Raw genomic sequence first — 19,538 nt, 5'->3', positions numbered from 1 at the left:
CATGTGCATCTGAGAGTGGTTCCACCAACTTCAACAGCAGCCAGGATTTGAGATTGTTGCAGGAGTTGATCAGGAGCCATCCGAGAAAGCCCTGTACCGGCCGAGTACACCGATAGTATCTGGCAGACGGTGTCTTTTTGAGGAAGAGCCATCCTTCAGACCGGCTCCCAAGCTGATTTGAAGTGTAGCTCCACCCCGCTCTCATTGACGCACGAGAGGAGGAGCCCAGGGACATGTACAGACTGTCCAGTTACAAATGGCTGAGGAAGGAAAGAAATCCTAAATGGTGGACATCTATCACAATACAAAATCAGTAATAACTCGTAAAAGGTACCGTATATCGCTGTTGCTTTAAGACAGTGATTGGGGTGGTGTACTCTGAACACAACAGACAACCTTAATGTTTTTAAGGCAACCTTCTAGGCTGATATGATTGCAATCATTTATTAACAAAAGTGAAACTGTTCTCTTCTCCCTTCAACCAATTTCTGGCAGCATTTGGCAATCTCTGTGCAACACAATGTCTCCCTATCCAAGATGCTAGCAGCTGACATGTCCCCATAATTGTAACTGATATCAGAGAATGAAAGTTAGGAAGAGCAGGGATGTCCACGGGCCAGGTGCCTGAGCCCAGGCGACTCAGTCTATTGGAGATATATTTCTTATTTGCTGGTTTGTCCTGTTTGAATTTTGTGGGTCTGGGGTTTGGAAACTTATGGTTCTGTTCTTAGTGCTGTTGGTGGGTAAATTCTAAATCAGAACATCAAGATGTGTCAGTATCAACATGTGGGAACGAATGGGAACATTGATTTAAACTCTCGTTGTGGCCCGAGGCTCCATGATACATGCCTGCATGATGCACAAAGACAAAAAGCTTCAACACCCTTGACATGGGGAATGAGATTCCGCGTGCCGATAATTTTAGCAAGTTTCACCCCAGCCGTGGCTCAGTGGTTAGCACTCTCACCTCCGAGTCAGAAGGTTGTGGGTCAATGCTCCTCAATTTTTTTTTGGCCCGTGCAGCCCCTTTAAAAGTCTGCGCATGCGCATTTTTTTTCAATTTAAAAGCCAACGCGCCGCTGCACAGGACCCCTGGAGCGCTGCACGGCCGCGGGAACGTTGTGTGTTGATGTCCGACTCCAGAGACACTTCGGTGCAGTACTGAGGGAGTGCTGCACCGTCAGAGGTGCCGTCTTTCAGATGAGACATTAAACTGAGGCCCCTCTCAGGTGGACGTAAAAGATCCCGTGACACTATTTCAAAGAAGAGCAGGGGATTTCTCCCCGGTGTCCTGGCCAATATATATCCCTCAACCAATACCTAAAAGCAGATCATCTGTTTGTGGGAGCTTACTGTATGCAAATTGGCTGCCAAATTTCCTGCATAACAGTGACTACTTTTCAAAAGTACTTCGTTGACTGTAAAGCACTTTGGGATGTCCTGAGGTCCTGAAAGGCGCTATATAAATGCAAGTCTTTCTTTCTTAAATGTGAACCAGCTGGGGGGTTTTATGACAATCCGACAGCTTCATTGTCACTTTTATTGATAGGGGATGAAATTCTTCTGGTCGGTAATTTTAGCAAGCTGGCTAATGAGCATTAAAAAATATTTCACCCCCAGAAAGTATAAAAGAGGTCTGGATCTGCAGCGTAACCTACAGAATTGACAGTTGAGAGCAATGAAGCAGTAATTTAAGGATAGGGTTCGGGAACTGATTGGCTTACAACCATCATTTTGAACTCGGATTTGATTATAGACTCTCAAATCACTCTCTGGTACCTGATTAGTTAGTGTATTTATGTACCCGGGATTTGATAGTTTCATTCAGTTTCAGGCCGTTTCAGGCCTAGTTTGTGCTGCAAATGTCTATCATTGCACTGTGTGGCCTTCAGGCGTGAAAACATTGCCATTAAAAGGACCGACAACTGCTACATCATTACTGCAGGTTGCTCACGAAAAGCCTTCAGCTCATCGCTGGAAACCAGCTCCTGTATGTATTAAATAGAACTAACTGCACACATATTCTGTGCGGAAACAATGCAGTATTTTCTATCATAACGATGTTTGTCCTGTATTTGCACAGAGTACAAGTTCTGTTCTGAGCAACGCTGATAATAGTTTATTCTAAGTGGCCCAGTGGGTAGCACTCTCACCTCTAAGTCCGAAGGTTGTGGGTTCAAGCCCCACTCGAGATTCAGCACAATCTAGGCCGACACTCCAATGCAGTACTGAGGGAGTGCTGCACTGTCAGAAGGGCCGTTAAATCGAAGCCCCGTCTGCCCCCTCAGCTGGACATAAAGGAACCCAGGGCACTTAATTGCGTACCAGCTGGGTTTTTACGACAATCCGATAGCAGGGAAGGACTCCCCGGTGTCCTGGCCAACATTTATCCTTCAACCAACATCACTAAAACAGATTATCTGGTTATTATCACATTGCTGTTTGTGGGACCCTGCTGTGCGCAAATTGACTGCCGTGTTTCCATACATTACATTACAACAATGAATAGACTTCAAAAGTACTTCATTGACTGTAAAGCGCTGTGGGATGTCCTGAAAGACGCTATATAAATGCAAATCCTTTCCTAAAGTAGACCGCGAAGATGCTAACGAGGGTTTAGATGCTTATCCAATCCTAGGCAATGCTGTTCTCCTAAAGAAAACACAGAAAAAATAAACTGATCTAAGCTGTTCTATGCACTGGCATATAAAGTGAGGTTCATCCTTTTTTTATATGCAAGAGTGTGGGGTATTAGAGGAAATTTTTTGATACCATGCACAGGGTTGGGAATTCTTCAGGGAAATTAGAACATTTTCATTTTCAAATATCACTTTCACTGGCTTTGCTGATGTTTTAGCTTTATGTGACACCTTGTATTTACACAAGGCTGCAGCTCCTGATCAGGTTATGGATTCTTGGTTTGAAGATATTGGGTATGCTGGTATGGCATTCATTTGCAAATAACCAGTGATCTCGCTATACTGAACAAAAAGCAAAATACTGCAGATGCTGGAAATCTGAAACAAAGAGAGAGAAAATGCTAGAAACACTCAGCAGGTCAGGAAGGATCTGTGGAGAGAGAAACAGAGTTAACGTTTTGGCTGTGGATCCTTCATCTGAACTACGGTTCCAATTCTGAGGAAGGGTACAAGCCTGAAACGTCTTGTCAGTTCGCTGCTCAGAGGCTGCCTGACCTGCTGGGTATTCCCTGCACTTTCTGATCTTATGACAATTGTAAGTTGTGCCATATAAAAAAATGATTCAACAATCCAACCAGAGAAGTTATGTTAAACTTGTTTAGAACCTTGGTTAGACCACACTTGAGAATACTGTGAACAGTTCTAGTCTCCATAATACAAAAAGGATACAGAGGCGCTGGAGAGGCTCGTGTGGAGCAAGAACACTGATGCAGACCTTTAGGGCTGAGGCTGAACCACACTGTTCACAACCTTGGTGTCATATTTGACCCTGAAATGAGCTTCCAACCACATATCCACAGCATAACAAAGACCACCTACTTCCACCTCTGTAACATCGCCCGTCTCCACCCTTGCATCAGCTCATCCGCTGCTGAAACCCTCATCCATGCCTTTGTTACCTCTAGACTTGACTATTCCAACGCACTCCTGGCTGGCCTCCCACATTCCACCCTACGTAAACTTGAGGTCATCCAAAACTCGGCTGCCCGTGTCCTAACCCGCACCAAGTCCCGTTCGCCCATCACCCCTGTGCTCGCTGACCTACATTGGCTCCCGGTTAAGCAGCACCTCGATTTCAAAATTCTCATACTTGTTTTCAAATCCCTCCATGGCCTTGCCCCTTCATATCTCTGTAATCTCCTTCAGCCCCACAACCCCCACCCCGAGATAGCTGCGCTCCTCTAATTCTGCCCTCTTGAGGATCCCTGATTATAATCGCTCAACCTTTGGTGGCCGTGCCTTCTGTTGTCTAGGCCCTAAGCTCTGGAATTCCCTCCCTAAACCTGTCCGCCTCACTACCTCTCTTTCCTCCTTTAAGACGATCCTTAAAACCTACTTCTTTGACCAAGCTTTTGGTCACCTGCCCTAATTTATCCTTATGTAGATCGTTGTGAAATTTTTTGTCTTAAAATACTCCTGTGCATTACTACATTAAAGGTGCTATATAAATACAAGTTGTTGTTGAAGGACCTTTTTCGGTGCTGTAAATTCTATGAAATTCTGCGCAATAATTGATGTATTATTAATGGATTTAAGCTGAATTTTGTGGCCCAAGTGAGTGTTGTTCGTGCTGGAGAATGGAACACTTTTGGCTTTGTGGCAGCTTCTACCACTTTGATTAGACACAATACAGGGTAGAGTAAAATTAGATGCAGAATGAAATTGTATAATTCTCCCCCAACATTGTGCCTGAATATCGATCTCAGAGTACACCATACAATCATACAGCCATTTAGCCCATCGTGCCTGTGCTGGCTCTTTGAAAGGCCGATGCAATGAGTCCCATTTCCCTGCCCTTTCTCCATAAGCCCTGCAAGTTTATGTTTTTCAAGTATTTATCCAATTCCCTTTTGAAAATTACTACTGATTATGCTTTCACCACCATCTCAGGGAGTACAATCCCGATAACAACTCGCTGCGTTAAAAAATGTCATCTCCCCTCTGGTTCTTTTGCCAATTATCTTAAAACTGTTTCTTCTGGTTAATGACCCTTCTGCCAGCAGAAACAGTTTCTCCCAGCAACCCGATCAAAACTTCTCAAAATTTTGAACACCTCTATTAAATCTTCCCTTAATCTTCTCTGGTGTGACATTTTTCCCACTTCCCACAAAAACCACCTTCTCGTGCCCGCTCTCCAAGTACTGGACTAGAGACAGTTTTGTGCTGTGGGTCCATGCCAACAAATAACAGTGCCGTGGCTGCCCGAATGCATTTCACGCAGGACACTTGCAGCCAAAAGACATAGGAGGCTTCCAGCCAATCAAACCGGGCTGGATTTGAACCCAGGTGGCAGTAGCGAAAGGGCAATGGGAATTGTAAGTTTTAAGAAAAACCAGCAACAAGGAAGAGAAACTTGCAAAGATCCACCCATCACTGATAACAAAGAATGTACACCACAAAATCAGTCCATTTGGCCCAACAGGTCTATGCTGGTGTTTATGCTCCACACGAGCCTCCTCCCACCTTACTTCATCCAACTACATCAGCATATCCTTCTATTCCTTTCTCCCTCACGTCCTTTAATAGCTTCCCCTTAAAGGCAGCTATGTTATTCGCCTCAACCAGTCCTTGTGGTAGTGAGTTCCACATTCTCACCACTCAGAGTAAAAGAAGCTTCCCCTGAATTCTACATTGGATTTATTAGTAACTGTCTTATATTTATGAGGATGCCTAGTTTTGAACTCTCACACAAGTGGGAACACCTTCTTTACGTCTACCATAGAATCATAGAAATTTACAGCACAGAAGGCAGCCATTCGGCCCATTTTGTCTGTGCCAGCCGACAAAGAGCTATCCAGCCTAATCCCACTTTCCAGCACTTGGTCCGCAGCCTTGCAGGCTACGGCACTTCAAGTGCACATCCAAGTACTTTTTAAATGTGATGAGGGTTTCTGCCTCTACCACCCTTTCAGGCAGCAAGTTCCAGACCCCCACCATCCTCTGGGTGAAAAGATTGCACCTCAAATCCCCTCTAAACTTCCGACCAATTACTTTAAATCTATGCCCACTGGTTATTGACCTCTCTGCTAAGGGAAATAGGTGCTTCCTATCCACTCTATCTAGGCCCCATATAATTTTACACACCTCAATTAGGTCTCCCCTCAGCCTCCTCTGTTCCAAAGAAAACAACCCCAGCCTATCCATAAGAACATAAGAAATAGGAGCAGGAGTAGGCCAATCGGCCCCTCGAGCCTGCTCCGCCATTCAATAAGATCATGGCTGATCTGATCCTAACCGCAAATCTACTATCACAGAACCATCTCCTGAATCTAACAGAATTAGACACATGAAATAGCAGCAGGATCAGGCTACACGGCCCCTGGGCCCGCTCCGCTACCCACAGGGCCATGTCCGATCCGAACCTGGACTCATATCCAAATTCCTGCCTGCTCCCCGTAACCCTTAATTCCCTTTACTTCTAGGAAACTGTCTATTTGTTTTAAATTTATGTAATGATGTAGCTTCTGCAGCTTTTTGGGGCAGCATATTCCATGGACCTACCACCCTCTGAGTGAAGTAGTTCCTCCTCATCTCAGTTTTGAAAGAGCAGCCCCTTATTCTAAGACTATGCCCCCTAGTTCTAGTTTCACCCATCATCGGGAACATCCTCCCCGCATCCACCCGATCCAACCCCTTCACAATCTTATATGTTTCAATAAGATCGCCTCTCATTCTTCTGAACTCCAATGAGTAGAGTCCCAATCTACTCAACCGCTCTTCATATGTCCATCCTCTCATCCCCGGGATTAACCGAGTGAACCTTCTTTGTACTGACTCGAGAGCAAGTATGTCTTTTCTTAAGTATGGACACCAAAACTGTATGCAGTATTCCAGGTGCGGTCTCACCAATACCTTGTACAACTGAAGCAATACCTCCCTATTTTTATATTCTATCCCCCTAGCAATGAAAGCCAACATTCCATTGGCCTTCTTAATCACTTGCTGCACCTGCATACTAACCTTTTGAGTTTCGTGCACCAGGACCCCCAGATCCCTTTGTACTTCAGTACTTTCCAGTTTCTTGCCATTAAGATAATAACTTGCTCTACGATTTTTCCTGCCAAAGTGCATAACCTCACACTTTCCAGTATTGTATTCCATCTGCCAAATCTCTGCCCACTTACTTAGCCTGTCTATGTCCCCTTGCAGGTTTTTTATGTCCTCCTCACTCACTACTTTCCCTCCCATCTTAGTATCATCTGCAAACTTTGATATGTTACACTCGGTCCCCTCCTCCAAATCGTTAATATAGATTGTAAAGAGTTGGGGACCCAGCACTGACCCCTGCGGAACACCACTAGTTACTGATTGCCAGTCTGAGAATGAACCATTTATCCCAACTCTCTGCCTTCTGTTAGATAGCCAATCCTCTATCCATGCCAGAATATTACCCCCAATCCCGTGATTTTTTATCTTGAGCAATAATCTTTTGTGTGGCACCTTGTCAAATGCCTTTTGGAAGTCTAAATACACTACGTCCACTGGTTCCCCTTTATCCACCCTATATGTTACTTCCTCAAAGAACTCCAGCAAATTTGTCAAACATGACTTCCCCTTCATAAAACCATGCTGACTTTGTCCTATTAAATTATGATTATCCAAATGTCCTGTTACTGTCTCCTTAATAATGGACTCCAAAATTTTACCTACCACAGATGTTAGGCTAACTGGTCTATAGTTTCCAGCCTTCTGTCTACTGCCCTTTTTAAATAAGGGTGTTACATTAGCAGTTTTCCAGTCTGCCAGGACCTTTGCTGAGTCCAGGGAGTTTTGGAAAATTATTACCAATGCATCCACAATCCCTAACGCCACTTCCCTCAAGACCCTAGGATGTAAGCCATCAGGTCCAGGTGATTTATCCGCCTTGAGTCCCATTATTTTACCGAGTACCACTTCCTTAGTGATTTTGATCGTGTTTAGCTCCTCCCCCCCTATAGCCCCCTGTTTGTCCAGTGTTGGGATATTCTTAGTGTCCTCTACTGTAAAGACTGATATAAAATATTCATTCAGTGTTTTTGCCATCTCCATATTTCCAACCATTAATTTCCCGGTCCCATCCTCTAAGGGACCAACATTAACTTTAGCCACCCTTTTTCCTTTTATATAACTATAAAAACTCTTACTATCTGTTTTTATATTTTTTGCTAATTTACTTTCATAATCTATCTTCCCTTTCTTAATCAATCTTTTTGTTATTTTTTGCTGTCTTTTAAAGTTTCCCTAATCCTCTATCCTCCCACTAGATTTGGCTACCTTATATGCCCTTGTTTTTAGTCGAATACTATCCTTAATTTCTTTACTTAGCCACGGATGGCTGTCTTTTCTTTTACACCCTTTTCTTCTCAGTGGAATATACTTTTTTTGGAGGTTGTAATATAACTCCTTAAATGTACACCACTGATCCATGTATCGTCTTACCCTTTAATCTATTTTCCCAATCCACTCTACTCAATTCCGCTTTTATACCTTCATAGTCTCCTTTATTCAAGCTTAGCACGCTTGTTTGAGATCCAACCTTCTCACCCTCTAATTGAATATGGAATTCAACCATGTTATGGTCATTCCAAGGGGATCCTTTACTAGGACATTTTTAATTAATCCTGTCTCGTTACACAGGACCAGATCTAAGGTTGCTTGCCCCCTGGTCGGTTCAGTTACATACTGCTCAAGAAACCCATCCCTAATACACTCAATGAACTCATCCTCAAGGCAGCCCTGCCCAATTTGATTTGTCCAATTAATATGATAGTTAAAATCCCCCATAATTATAGATGTTCCCTTATTACAAGCCTCAACTATTTCCTGATTGATACTCCGTCCAACAGAGTTGCAACTGTTCGGAGGCCTATAGACTACGCCCACTAGTGTTTTTTTCCCCTTATTATTCCTTACCTCCACCCAAACTGTTTCATTATCCTGATCTTTTGACCCAATATCATTTCTCTGTATTACACTGATTCCTTCCTTTATTAACATAGCCACCCCACCTCCCCTTCCTTCCTGCCTGTCCTTCCTGATCGTTAAATAACCTGGTATGTTTAATTCCCAGGCATTGTCACCCTGCAGCCATGTTTCTGTAAAGGCCACAAGATCATACCCATATGTAGTTATTTGTGCCATTAACTCGTCTATTTTGTTACGAATGCTACGTGCATTCAGATAGAGAACTTTCAAAGATGTTTTGTGACACTTAGTTCCTGCTTTTGCCCTTTTTATTACTTTACCTTTTACTCCATACCTTCTGCCCCTTCCTGACACACTCAGGTAGCAGTGGGGAAATTAAAAACCAAAGTCTATGACCTTCTCTGTTGTCATGTTTATTATTTGCTTTCTAGGAACCTCCCCCCCACTAGTTAGCTTAAAGCCCTCTCTACAGCCCTAGTTATATGATCCGCCAGGACTCTAGTCCCAGCACTGGCCAAGTGAAGCCCGTCCCAACGGAACAGCTCCCTCCTGCCCCAGTACTGGTGCTAGTGTCCCAGGAAGCAAAACCCATTTCTCCCACACCAGTCTTTGAGCCACGCATTTAACTCTCTAATTTTATTTGTCCTAGCCAAATTCGCTCGTGGCTCAGGTAATAATCCAGAGATTATTACCCTTGGGGTTGTTTTTTTAATTTGACCCCTAGCTGCTCATACTCCTTTAACAGAACCGGCTTCCTAGTCCTATCTATGTCGTTTGTACCAACATGGACCACGACAACTGGATCCACCCCCTCCCACTGCAAGTTTCTTTCCAGCCCAGAGGAGATGTCCTTAACCCTGGCACCGGGTAGGCAACACAGCCTTCGGGACTCTCGCTCTCGGCTGCAGAGAACTCTATCTATTCCCCTAATAATACTATCCCCTACCACTACAACATTTCTATTTACTCCCCCCTCTGGAATGGCCCCCCGTTCCACGGTGCTGTGGCCAGGTTGCTCATCCTCCCTGCAGTCCCTGCTCCTGTCCCCACAGGGAGTAAGAACCTCGAACCTGTTGGACAAGAGCAAGGGCTGCGGCTCCTCCAGCTCTACCTCCTGGATCCCCGTACCTGCCTCACTCGTAGTCACACCGTCCTGTCCCTGACCATGGGCTACATCTGAATTAATTAACTTCATAGGTGTGACCACCTCCTGATACACAGAGTCCAGGTACTTCTCCCCCTCCCTGATGTGTCGCAGTGTCTGAAGCTCAGACTCCAGCTCATCAACACGGAGCTGGAGTTCCTGTAGCAGCAGACACTTGTCACAGACGTAATCACCGTGAGCCTCAATGGGGTTCACCGGCTCCCACCTCTCGCAACAGTAACACATCACCTGCTCCATTCTATGTAATTAATTAAATTTTTTTATTGTGTTATGGACACCCTCTGCCCGATTTTAGATGCTAGTATCCCCTTTAATTAATTGGATTTAAATTAAATCAATCCCTCTAGTTACACCAGTTAAATGGTTTACCAACAGTCACTCTGCACCAGAAAGGCCTTATTAACTGCAACCCACAGAGTTAAAGTTTGAAAAGAGCACCTAACACCCCACTTACCCTAACTCACACTTCCCCAAACTCACAGCATCCTTTGATGACTCGCACTCAGTGCTTGCTCGCACTAGGACTGGTCTTTTTATACTGTTTGTTTGTTTACAGCCAAATGGTTAGAAAACTGGTTTCCACTGCCTGCTGTGCCAATTTACTCCTACTGCAGTGTAACCTTGTTTTACTCTTCTTAAACCAACAGAATCCCAAATATTTAACTTTTCCCCTTTACTTAAACTGCTTAAGCAATGTTATCAAGAATGATTTAAAGAGAAATAACAATTTAAGAACTCTCACACTTACCCAAACTCACAGCACGCTTTGATGACTCGCACTCCAATCTTTCCTCATAACTAAAATTCCCCGGCCCAGGCAACATCCTCGTACCCTCTGTACCCTCTCCAGTGCAATCACATCCTTCCTGTAATGTGGTGACAAGAACTGCACACAGTGCTCCAGCTGAGGCCTAACTAGTGTTTTATACAGTTCAAGCATAACCTCCCTGCTCTTATATTCTATGCCTCAGCTAATTATCTACCTGTCCTGCTACCTTCAGCGATCTGTGGACCTGCACTCCAAGGTCCCTCTGATCTTCTGCACTTCTCAGTGTCCTACCATTTATAGTGTACCCTGTTGAACCGTTTCATAATTATAAGGATCTCTATCAAGTCACTTCGCAGCCTTCTCTTTTTTTTGAGAAACGAGTCCCAGCATGTTCAGTCTTTCCTGATAGCTGGACCCTCTCAGTTCTGGTTTCATCCTTGTGAATCGTTTTTGCACTTACTCCAGTGCTTCTGTCCTTTTTGTAATATGGAGACCAGAACTGTGCACAGTAAGTGTGGTTTAGCCAATAAGGAGATCAAAGATGTACATCTACAAAAGGTCATTCCTTATACTAAGTTTGTGCATGTCGTGTATTTGTCACAGGCAAGTGGCAATGTGCTGACAGGGTCTATTTCAGTAGAAAAAGGTCAAACGTGCCTACAAAGCCAAGTCATCAGTTTCCGGACCAGGGTCCCAACATGTTGCTGAATGATTACCCTCATGGTACTCACTCGGGCCGAATAGCTGACCACTTGTCCCGCAACGTCCACGCATACTGGCAAGGAGGCACACGTTCATCTTCCTCCTCTTCGCTGTCCTCAGACCAGTCTAACCCTGTAGATAAGAAGAATGTCAACTCATTGAGCCCAAGAAAGGACACAAAGCATTACACTGGTGATTACCAAGAGATACCGAAGAGGACATATGGGATAAAACTCTGCAATTGTTCAATAAACAATTGGATGATCAAGTGGGAGGGTCAAGGATCTTTCTATGAGGAGGAGCTGAATGCCGAACCTCATTCACAACAAATGATCACTCACAGTACTGTAGTGACCTCAAGAGTTACTCTCTCCTTGAACACACACACTGACCCCGAGAGTTACTGTCTCCTTTAACACACACACTGACCCCTAGAGTTACTCTCTCCTTTAACACACACACTGACCCCGAGAGTTACTGTCTCCTTTAACACACACACTGACCCCTAGAGTTACTGTCTCCTTTAACACACACACTGACCCCGAGAGTTACTGTCTCCTTTAACACACACTGACCCCTAGAGTTACTGTCTCCTTTAACACACACACTGACCCCGAGAGTTACTGTCTCCTTTAACACACACACTGACCCCTAGAGTTACTGTCTCCTTTAACACACACACTGACCCCTAGAGTTACTGTCTCCTTTAACACACACACTGACCCTAGAGTTACTGTCTCCTTTAACACACTGACCCCGAGAGTTACTGTCTCCTTTAACAAGCAGAGCCCTGGAGTTACTGTCTCCTTTCACACACACACTGACCACTAGAGTTACTGTCTCCTTTAACACACACACAGACCCCAAGAGTTACTGTCTCCTTTCACACACACACTGACCACTAGAGTTACTCTCTCCTTTAACACACACACAGACCCCAAGAGTTACTGTCTCCTTTAACACACACACTGACCCTAGAGTTACTGTCTCCTTTAACACACTGACCCCGAGAGTTACTGTCTCCTTTAACAAGCAGAGCCCTGGAGTTACTGTCTCCTTTAACACACACACAGACCCCAAGAGTTACTGTCTCCTTTCACACACACACTGACCCCTAGAGTTACTGTCTCCTTTAACACACACACAGACCCCAAGAGTTACTGTCTCCTTTCACACACACACTGACCACTAGAGTTACTCTCTCCTTTAACACACACACTGACCCCTAGAGTTACTGTCTCCTTTAACACACACACTGATCCCAAGAGTTACTGTCTCCTTTAACACACACACTGACCCCTAGAGTTACTGTCTCCTTTAACACACACACAGACCCCAAGAGTTACTGTCTCCTTTAACACACACACAGACCCCAAGAGTTACTGTCTCCTTTAACACACACACAGACCCCAAGAGTTACTGTCTCCTTTAACACACACACTGACCCCAAGAGTTACTGTCTCCTTTAACACACACACTGACCCCTAGAGTTACTGTCTCCTTTAACACACACACTGACCCCTAGAGTTACTGTCTCCTTTAACACACACACAGACCCCAAGAGTTACTGTCTCCTTTAACACACATACTGACCCTAGAGTTACTGTCTCCTTTAACACACACACTGACCCTAGAGTTACTGTCTCCTTTAACACACTGACCCCGAGAGTTACTGTCTCCTTTAACAAGCAGAGCCCTGGAGTTACTGTCTCCTTTCACACACACACTGACCACTAGAGTTACTCTCTCCTTTAACACACACACTGACCACTAGAGTTACTGTCTCCTTTAACACACACACAGACCCCAAGAGTTACTGTCTCCTTTAACACACACACTGACCCCTAGAGTTACTGTCTCCTTTAACACACACACTGACCCCGAGAGTTACTGTCTCCTTTAACACACACACTGACCCCGAGAGTTACTGTCTCCTTTAACACACACACTGACCCCGAGAGTTACTGTCTCCTTTAACACACACACTGACCCCTAGAGTTACTGTCTCCTTTAACACACACTGACCGAGAGTTACTGTCTCCTTTAACACACACACTGACCCCTAGAGTTACTCTCTCCTTTAACACACACACTGACCCCTAGAGTTACTGTCTCCTTTAACACACACACTGACCCCGAGAGTTACTGTCTCCTTTAACACACACACTGACCCCGAGAGTTACTGTCTCCTTTAACACACACACTGACCCCTAGAGTTAGTCTCCTTTAACACACACATTGACCCCTAGAGTTACTGTCTCCTTTAACACACACACTGACCCCGAGAGTTACTGTCTCCTTTAACACACACACTGACCCCTAGAGTTACTGTCTCCTTTAACACACACACTGACCCCTAGAGTTACTGTCTCCTTTAACACACACTGACCCCTAGAGTTACTGTCTCCTTTAACACACACACAGACCCCAAGAGTTACTGTCTCCTTTAACACACACACAGACCCCAAGAGTTACTGTCTCCTTTAACACACACACTGACCCCGAGAGTTACTGTCTCCTTTAACACACACACTGACCCCTAGAGTTACTGTCTCCTTTAACACACACACTGACCCCTAGAGTTACTGTCTCCTTTAACACACACACTGACCCCGAGAGTTACTGTCTCCTTTAACACACACACTGACCCCTAGAGTTACTGTCTCCTTTAACACACACACTGACCCCTAGAGTTACTGTCTCCTTTAACACACACACTGACCCTAGAGTTACTGTCTCCTTTAACACACTGACCCCGAGAGTTACTGTCTCCTTTAACAAGCAGAGCCCTGGAGTTACTGTCTCCTTTAACACACACACTGACCCCAAGAGTTACTGTCTCCTTTAACACACACACTGACCCTAGAGTTACTGTCTCCTTTAACACACACACAGACCCCAAGAGTTACTGTCTCCTTTAACACACACACTGACCCCTAGAGTTACTGCCTCCTTTAACACACACACTGACCCCTAGAGTTACTGTCTCCTTTAACACACACACTGACCCTAGAGTTACTGTCTCCTTTAACACACTGACCCCGAGAGTTACTGTCTCCTTTAACACACACACTGACCCCTAGAGTTACTGTCTCCTTTAACACACACACTGACCCTAGAGTTACTGTCTCCTTTAACACACTGACCCCGAGAGTTACTGTCTCCTTTAACACACACACTGACCCTAGAGTTACTGTCTCCTTTAACACACTGACCCCGAGAGTTACTGTCTCCTTTAACAAGCAGAGCCCTGGAGTTACTGTCTCCTTTCACACACACACTGACCACTAGAGTTACTCTCTCCTTTAACACACACACAGACCCCAAGAGTTACTGTCTCCTTTAACACACACACTGACCCCTAGAGTTACTGTCTCCTTTAACACACACACTGATCCCAAGAGTTACTGTCTCCTTTAACACACACACTGACCCCGAGAGTTACTGTCTCCTTTAACACACACACTGATCCCAAGAGTTACTGTCTCCTTTAACACACACACTGACCCCTACAGTTACTGTCTCCTTTAACACACACACAGACCCCAAGAGTTACTGTCTCCTTTAACACACACACAGACCCCGAGAGTTACTGTCTCCTTTAACACACACACTGACCCCTACAGTTACTGTCTCCTTTAACACACACACAGACCCCAAGAGTTACTGTCTCCTTTAACACACACAGACCCCAAGAGTTACTGTCTCCTTTAACACACACACTGACCCCTAGAGTTACTGTCTCCTTTAACACACACACAGACCCCAAGAGTTACTGTCTCCTTTAACACACACACTGACCCCTAGAGTTACTGTCTCCTTTAACACACACACTGACCCCTAGAGTTACTGTCTCCTTTAACACACACACAGACCCCAAGAGTTACTGTCTCCTTTAACACACACACTGACCCCTAGAGTTACTGTCTCCTTTAACACACACACTGACCCCTAGAGTTACTGTCTCCTTTAACACACACACTGACCCCAAGAGTTACTGTCTCCTTTAACACACACACTGACCCCAAGAGTTACTGTCTCCTTTAACACACACACAGACCCCAAGAGTTACTGTCTCCTTTAACACACACACTGACCCCTAGAGTTACTGTCTCCTTTAACACACACACTGACCCCTAGAGTTACTGTCTCCTTTAACACACACACTGACCCCTAGAGTTACTGTCTCCTTTAACACACACACTGACCCCTAGAGTTACTGTCTCCTTTAACACACACACAGACCCCAAGAGTTACTGTCTCCTTTAACACACACACTGACCCCTAGAGTTACTGTCTCCTTTAACACACACACTGACCAAGAGTTACTGTCTCCTTTAACACACACACAGACCCCAAGAGTTACTGTCTCCTTTAACACACACACTGACCCCTAGAGTTACTGTCTCCTTTAACACACACACTGACCCCTAGAGTTACTGTCTCCTTTAACACACACACTGACCCCAAGAGTTACTGTCTCCTTTAACACACACACTGACCCCTAGAGTTACTGTCTCCTTTAACACACACACAGACCCCAAGAGTTACTGTCTCCTTTAACACACACACTGACCCCTAGAGTTACTGTCTCCTTTAACACACACACAGACCCCAAGAGTTACTGTCTCCTTTAACACACACACAGACCCCAAGAGTTACTGTCTCCTTTAACACACACACTGACCCCTAGAGTTACTGCCTCCTTTAACACACACACTGACCCCGAGAGTTACTCTCTCCTTTAACACACTGACCCTAGAGTTACTGTCTCCTTTAACACACACACAGACCCCAAGAGTTACTGTCTCCTTTAACACACACACAGACCCCAAGAGTTACTGTCTCCTTTAACACACACACTGACCCCTAGAGTTACTGTCTCCTTTAACACACACACAGACCCCAAGAGTTACTGTCTCCTTTAACACACACACAGACCCCAAGAGTTACTGTCTCCTTTAACACACACACAGACCCCAAGAGTTACTGTCTCCTTTAACACACACACAGACCCCAAGAGTTACTGTCTCCTTTAACACACACACTGACCCCTAGAGTTACTGTCTCCTTTAACACACACACAGACCCCAAGAGTTACTGTCTCCTTTAACACACACACAGACCCCAAGAGTTACTGTCTCCTTTAACACACACACTGACCCCTAGAGTTACTGTCTCCTTTAACACACACACTGATCCCAAGAGTTACTGTCTCCTTTAACACACACACTGATCCCAAGAGTTACTCTCTCCTTTAACACACACACTGACCACTAGAGTTACTCTCTCCTTTAACACACACACTGACCCCTAGAGTTACTGTCTCCTTTAACACACACACTGATCCCAAGAGTTACTGTCTCCTTTAACACACACACTGACCCTAGAGTTACTGTCTCCTTTAACACACTGACCCCGAGAGTTACTGTCTCCTTTAACACACACACTGACCCCGAGAGTTACTGTCTCCTTTAACACACACACTGACCCCTAGTTACTGTCTCCTTTAACACACACACTGACCCCAAGAGTTACTGTCTCCTTTAACACACACACAGACCCCAAGAGTTACTGTCTCCTTTAACACACACACTGACCCCAAGAGTTACTGTCTCCTTTAACACACACACTGACCCCGAGAGTTACTCTCTCCTTTAACACACACACTGACCCCAAGAGTTACTGTCTCCTTTAACACACACACTGATCCCAAGAGTTACTGTCTCCTTTCACACACACACTGACCACTAGAGTTACTCTCTCCTTTAACACACACACTGACCCCTAGAGTTACTGTCTCCTTTAACACACACACTGATCCCAAGAGTTACTGTCTCCTTTAACACACACACTGACCCTAGAGTTACTGTCTCCTTTAACACACTGACCCCGAGAGTTACTGTCTCCTTTAACACACACACTGACCCCGAGAGTTACTGTCTCCTTTAACACACACACTGACCCCTAGTTACTGTCTCCTTTAACACACACACTGACCCCAAGAATTACTGTCTCCTTTAACACACACACAGACCCCAAGAGTTACTGTCTCCTTTAACACACACACTGACCCCAAGAGTTACTGTCTCCTTTAACACACACACTGACCCCGAGAGTTACTCTCTCCTTTAACACACACACTGACCCCAAGAGTTACTGTCTCCTTTAACACACACACAGACCCCTAGAGTTACTGTCTCCTTTAACACACACACTGACCCTAGAGTTACTGTCTCCTTTAACACACACACTGACCCCAAGAGTTGCTGTCTCCTTTAACACACACTGACCCCTAGAGTTACTGTCTCCTTTAACACACACACCGACCCCGAGAGTTACTGTCTCCTTTAACACACACACTGACCCCTACAGTTACTGTCTCCTTTAACACACACACTGACCCCAAGAGTTACTGTCTCCTTTAACACACACACTAGCCCTAGAGTTACTGTCTCCTTTAACACACTGGCCCCGAGAGTTACTGTCTCCTTTAACAAGCAGAGCCCTAGAGTTACTGTCTCCTTTAACACACACTGACCCCTAGAGTTACTGTCTCCTTTAACAAGCAGAGCCCTAGAGTTACTGTCTCCTTTAACAAGCAGAGCCCGAGAGTTACTGTCTCCTTTAACACACACACAGACCCCAAGAGTTACTGTCTCCTTTAACACACACACTGACCCCTAGAGTTACTGTCTCCTTTAACACACACACTGACCCCTAGAGTTACTGTCTCCTTTAACACACACACTGACCCCTAGAGTTACTGTCTCCTTTAACACACACTGACCCCGAGAGTTACTGTCTCCTTTAACACACACACTGACCCCGAGAGTTACTGTCTCCTTTAACACACACACTGACCCCGAGAGTTACTGTCTCCTTTAACACACACACTGGCCCTAGAGTTACTGTCTCCTTTCACACACACACTGACCCCTAGAGTTACTGTCTCCTTTAACAAGCAGAGCCCAAGAGTTACTGTCTCCTTTAACAAGCAGAGCCCTAGAGTTACTGTCTCCTTTCACACACACACTGACCCCTAGAGTTACTGTCTCCTTTAACACACACACTGACCCCTAGAGTTACTGTCTCCTTTATCACACACACTGCCCCTAGAGTTACTGTCTCCTTTAACACACACACTGACCCCGAGAGTTACTGTCTCCTTTAACACACACACTGACCGAGAGTTACTGTCTCCTTTCACACACACACTGATCCCCAGAGTTACTGTCTCCTTTATCACACACACTGACCCCTAGAGTTACTGTCTCCTTTAACACACACACTGACCCCTAGAGTTACTGTCTCCTTTAACACACACACTGACCCCGAGAGTTACTGTCTCCTTTAACACACACACTGACCCTAGAGTTACTGTCTCCTTTAACACACACACTGACCCTAGAGTTACTGTCTCCTTTAACACACACACTGACCCCTAGAGTTACTGTCTCCTTTAACACACTGACCGAGAGTTACTGTCTCCTTTAACACACACACTGACCGAGAGTTACTGTCTCCTTTAACACACTGACCGAGAGTTACTGTCTCCTTTAACACACTCACTGACCCCGAGAGTTACTGTCTCCTTTAACACACACACTGACCCCCAGAGTTACTGTCTCCTTTAACACACACACTGACCCCGAGAGTTACTGTCTCCTTTAACACACACACTGACCCCCAGAGTTACTGTCTCCTTTAACACACACACTGACCCCTAGTTACTGTCTCCTTTAACACACACACTGACCCCTAGAGTTACTGTCTCCTTTAACACACACACTGACCCCGAGAGTTACTGTCTCCTTTAACACTCACACTGACCCCTAGAGTTACTGTCTCCTTTAACACACACACTGACCCCTAGAGTTACTGTCTCCTTTAACACACACACAGACCGAGAGTTACTGTCTCCTTTAACACACAGACGGACCCAGAGAGTTACTGTCTCCTTTAACACACACACTGACCCCGAGAGTTACCGTCTCCTTTAACACACACACTGACCCCGAGAGTTACTGTCTCCTTTAACACACACTGACCCCTAGAGTTACTGTCTCCTTTAACACACACACTGACCCCTAGAGACACTGTCCCTTTAACACACACACTGATCCCTAGAGTTACTGTCTCCTTTAACACACACTGACCCCTAGAGTTACTGTCTCCTTTAACACACACACTGACCCCTAGAGACACTGTCTCCTTTGGCACACACACTGACCCCTAGAGTTAATGTCTCCTTTAACACACACACTGACCCCTAGAGTTAATGTCTCCTTTAACACAC

The 19,538-nt window shown here is 45.1% G+C and overlaps 1 protein-coding gene across 1 annotated transcript in view; it reads right to left on the bottom strand.

Annotated features, from left to right (window-relative positions):
* Positions 1-19,538, bottom strand: part of ino80db (INO80 complex subunit Db) — a 128,422-nt gene that overhangs the window by 47,596 nt on the left and 61,288 nt on the right. Inside the window, exon 4 of the mRNA XM_085985460.1 lies at positions 11,269-11,371. Within this exon, the coding sequence (XP_085841586.1) occupies positions 11,269-11,371 (103 nt within the window). The remainder of the gene's footprint in view (positions 1-11,268; positions 11,372-19,538) is intronic.

The sequence above is a fragment of the Somniosus microcephalus genome, chromosome 4, assembly GCF_052327205.1.
Source record: "Somniosus microcephalus isolate GS21.2 chromosome 4, FLI_Smic_1.0, whole genome shotgun sequence".
Lineage (NCBI taxonomy): Eukaryota > Metazoa > Chordata > Chondrichthyes > Squaliformes > Somniosidae > Somniosus > Somniosus microcephalus.
This window is presented reverse-complemented; position numbering and strand designations above follow the sequence as displayed.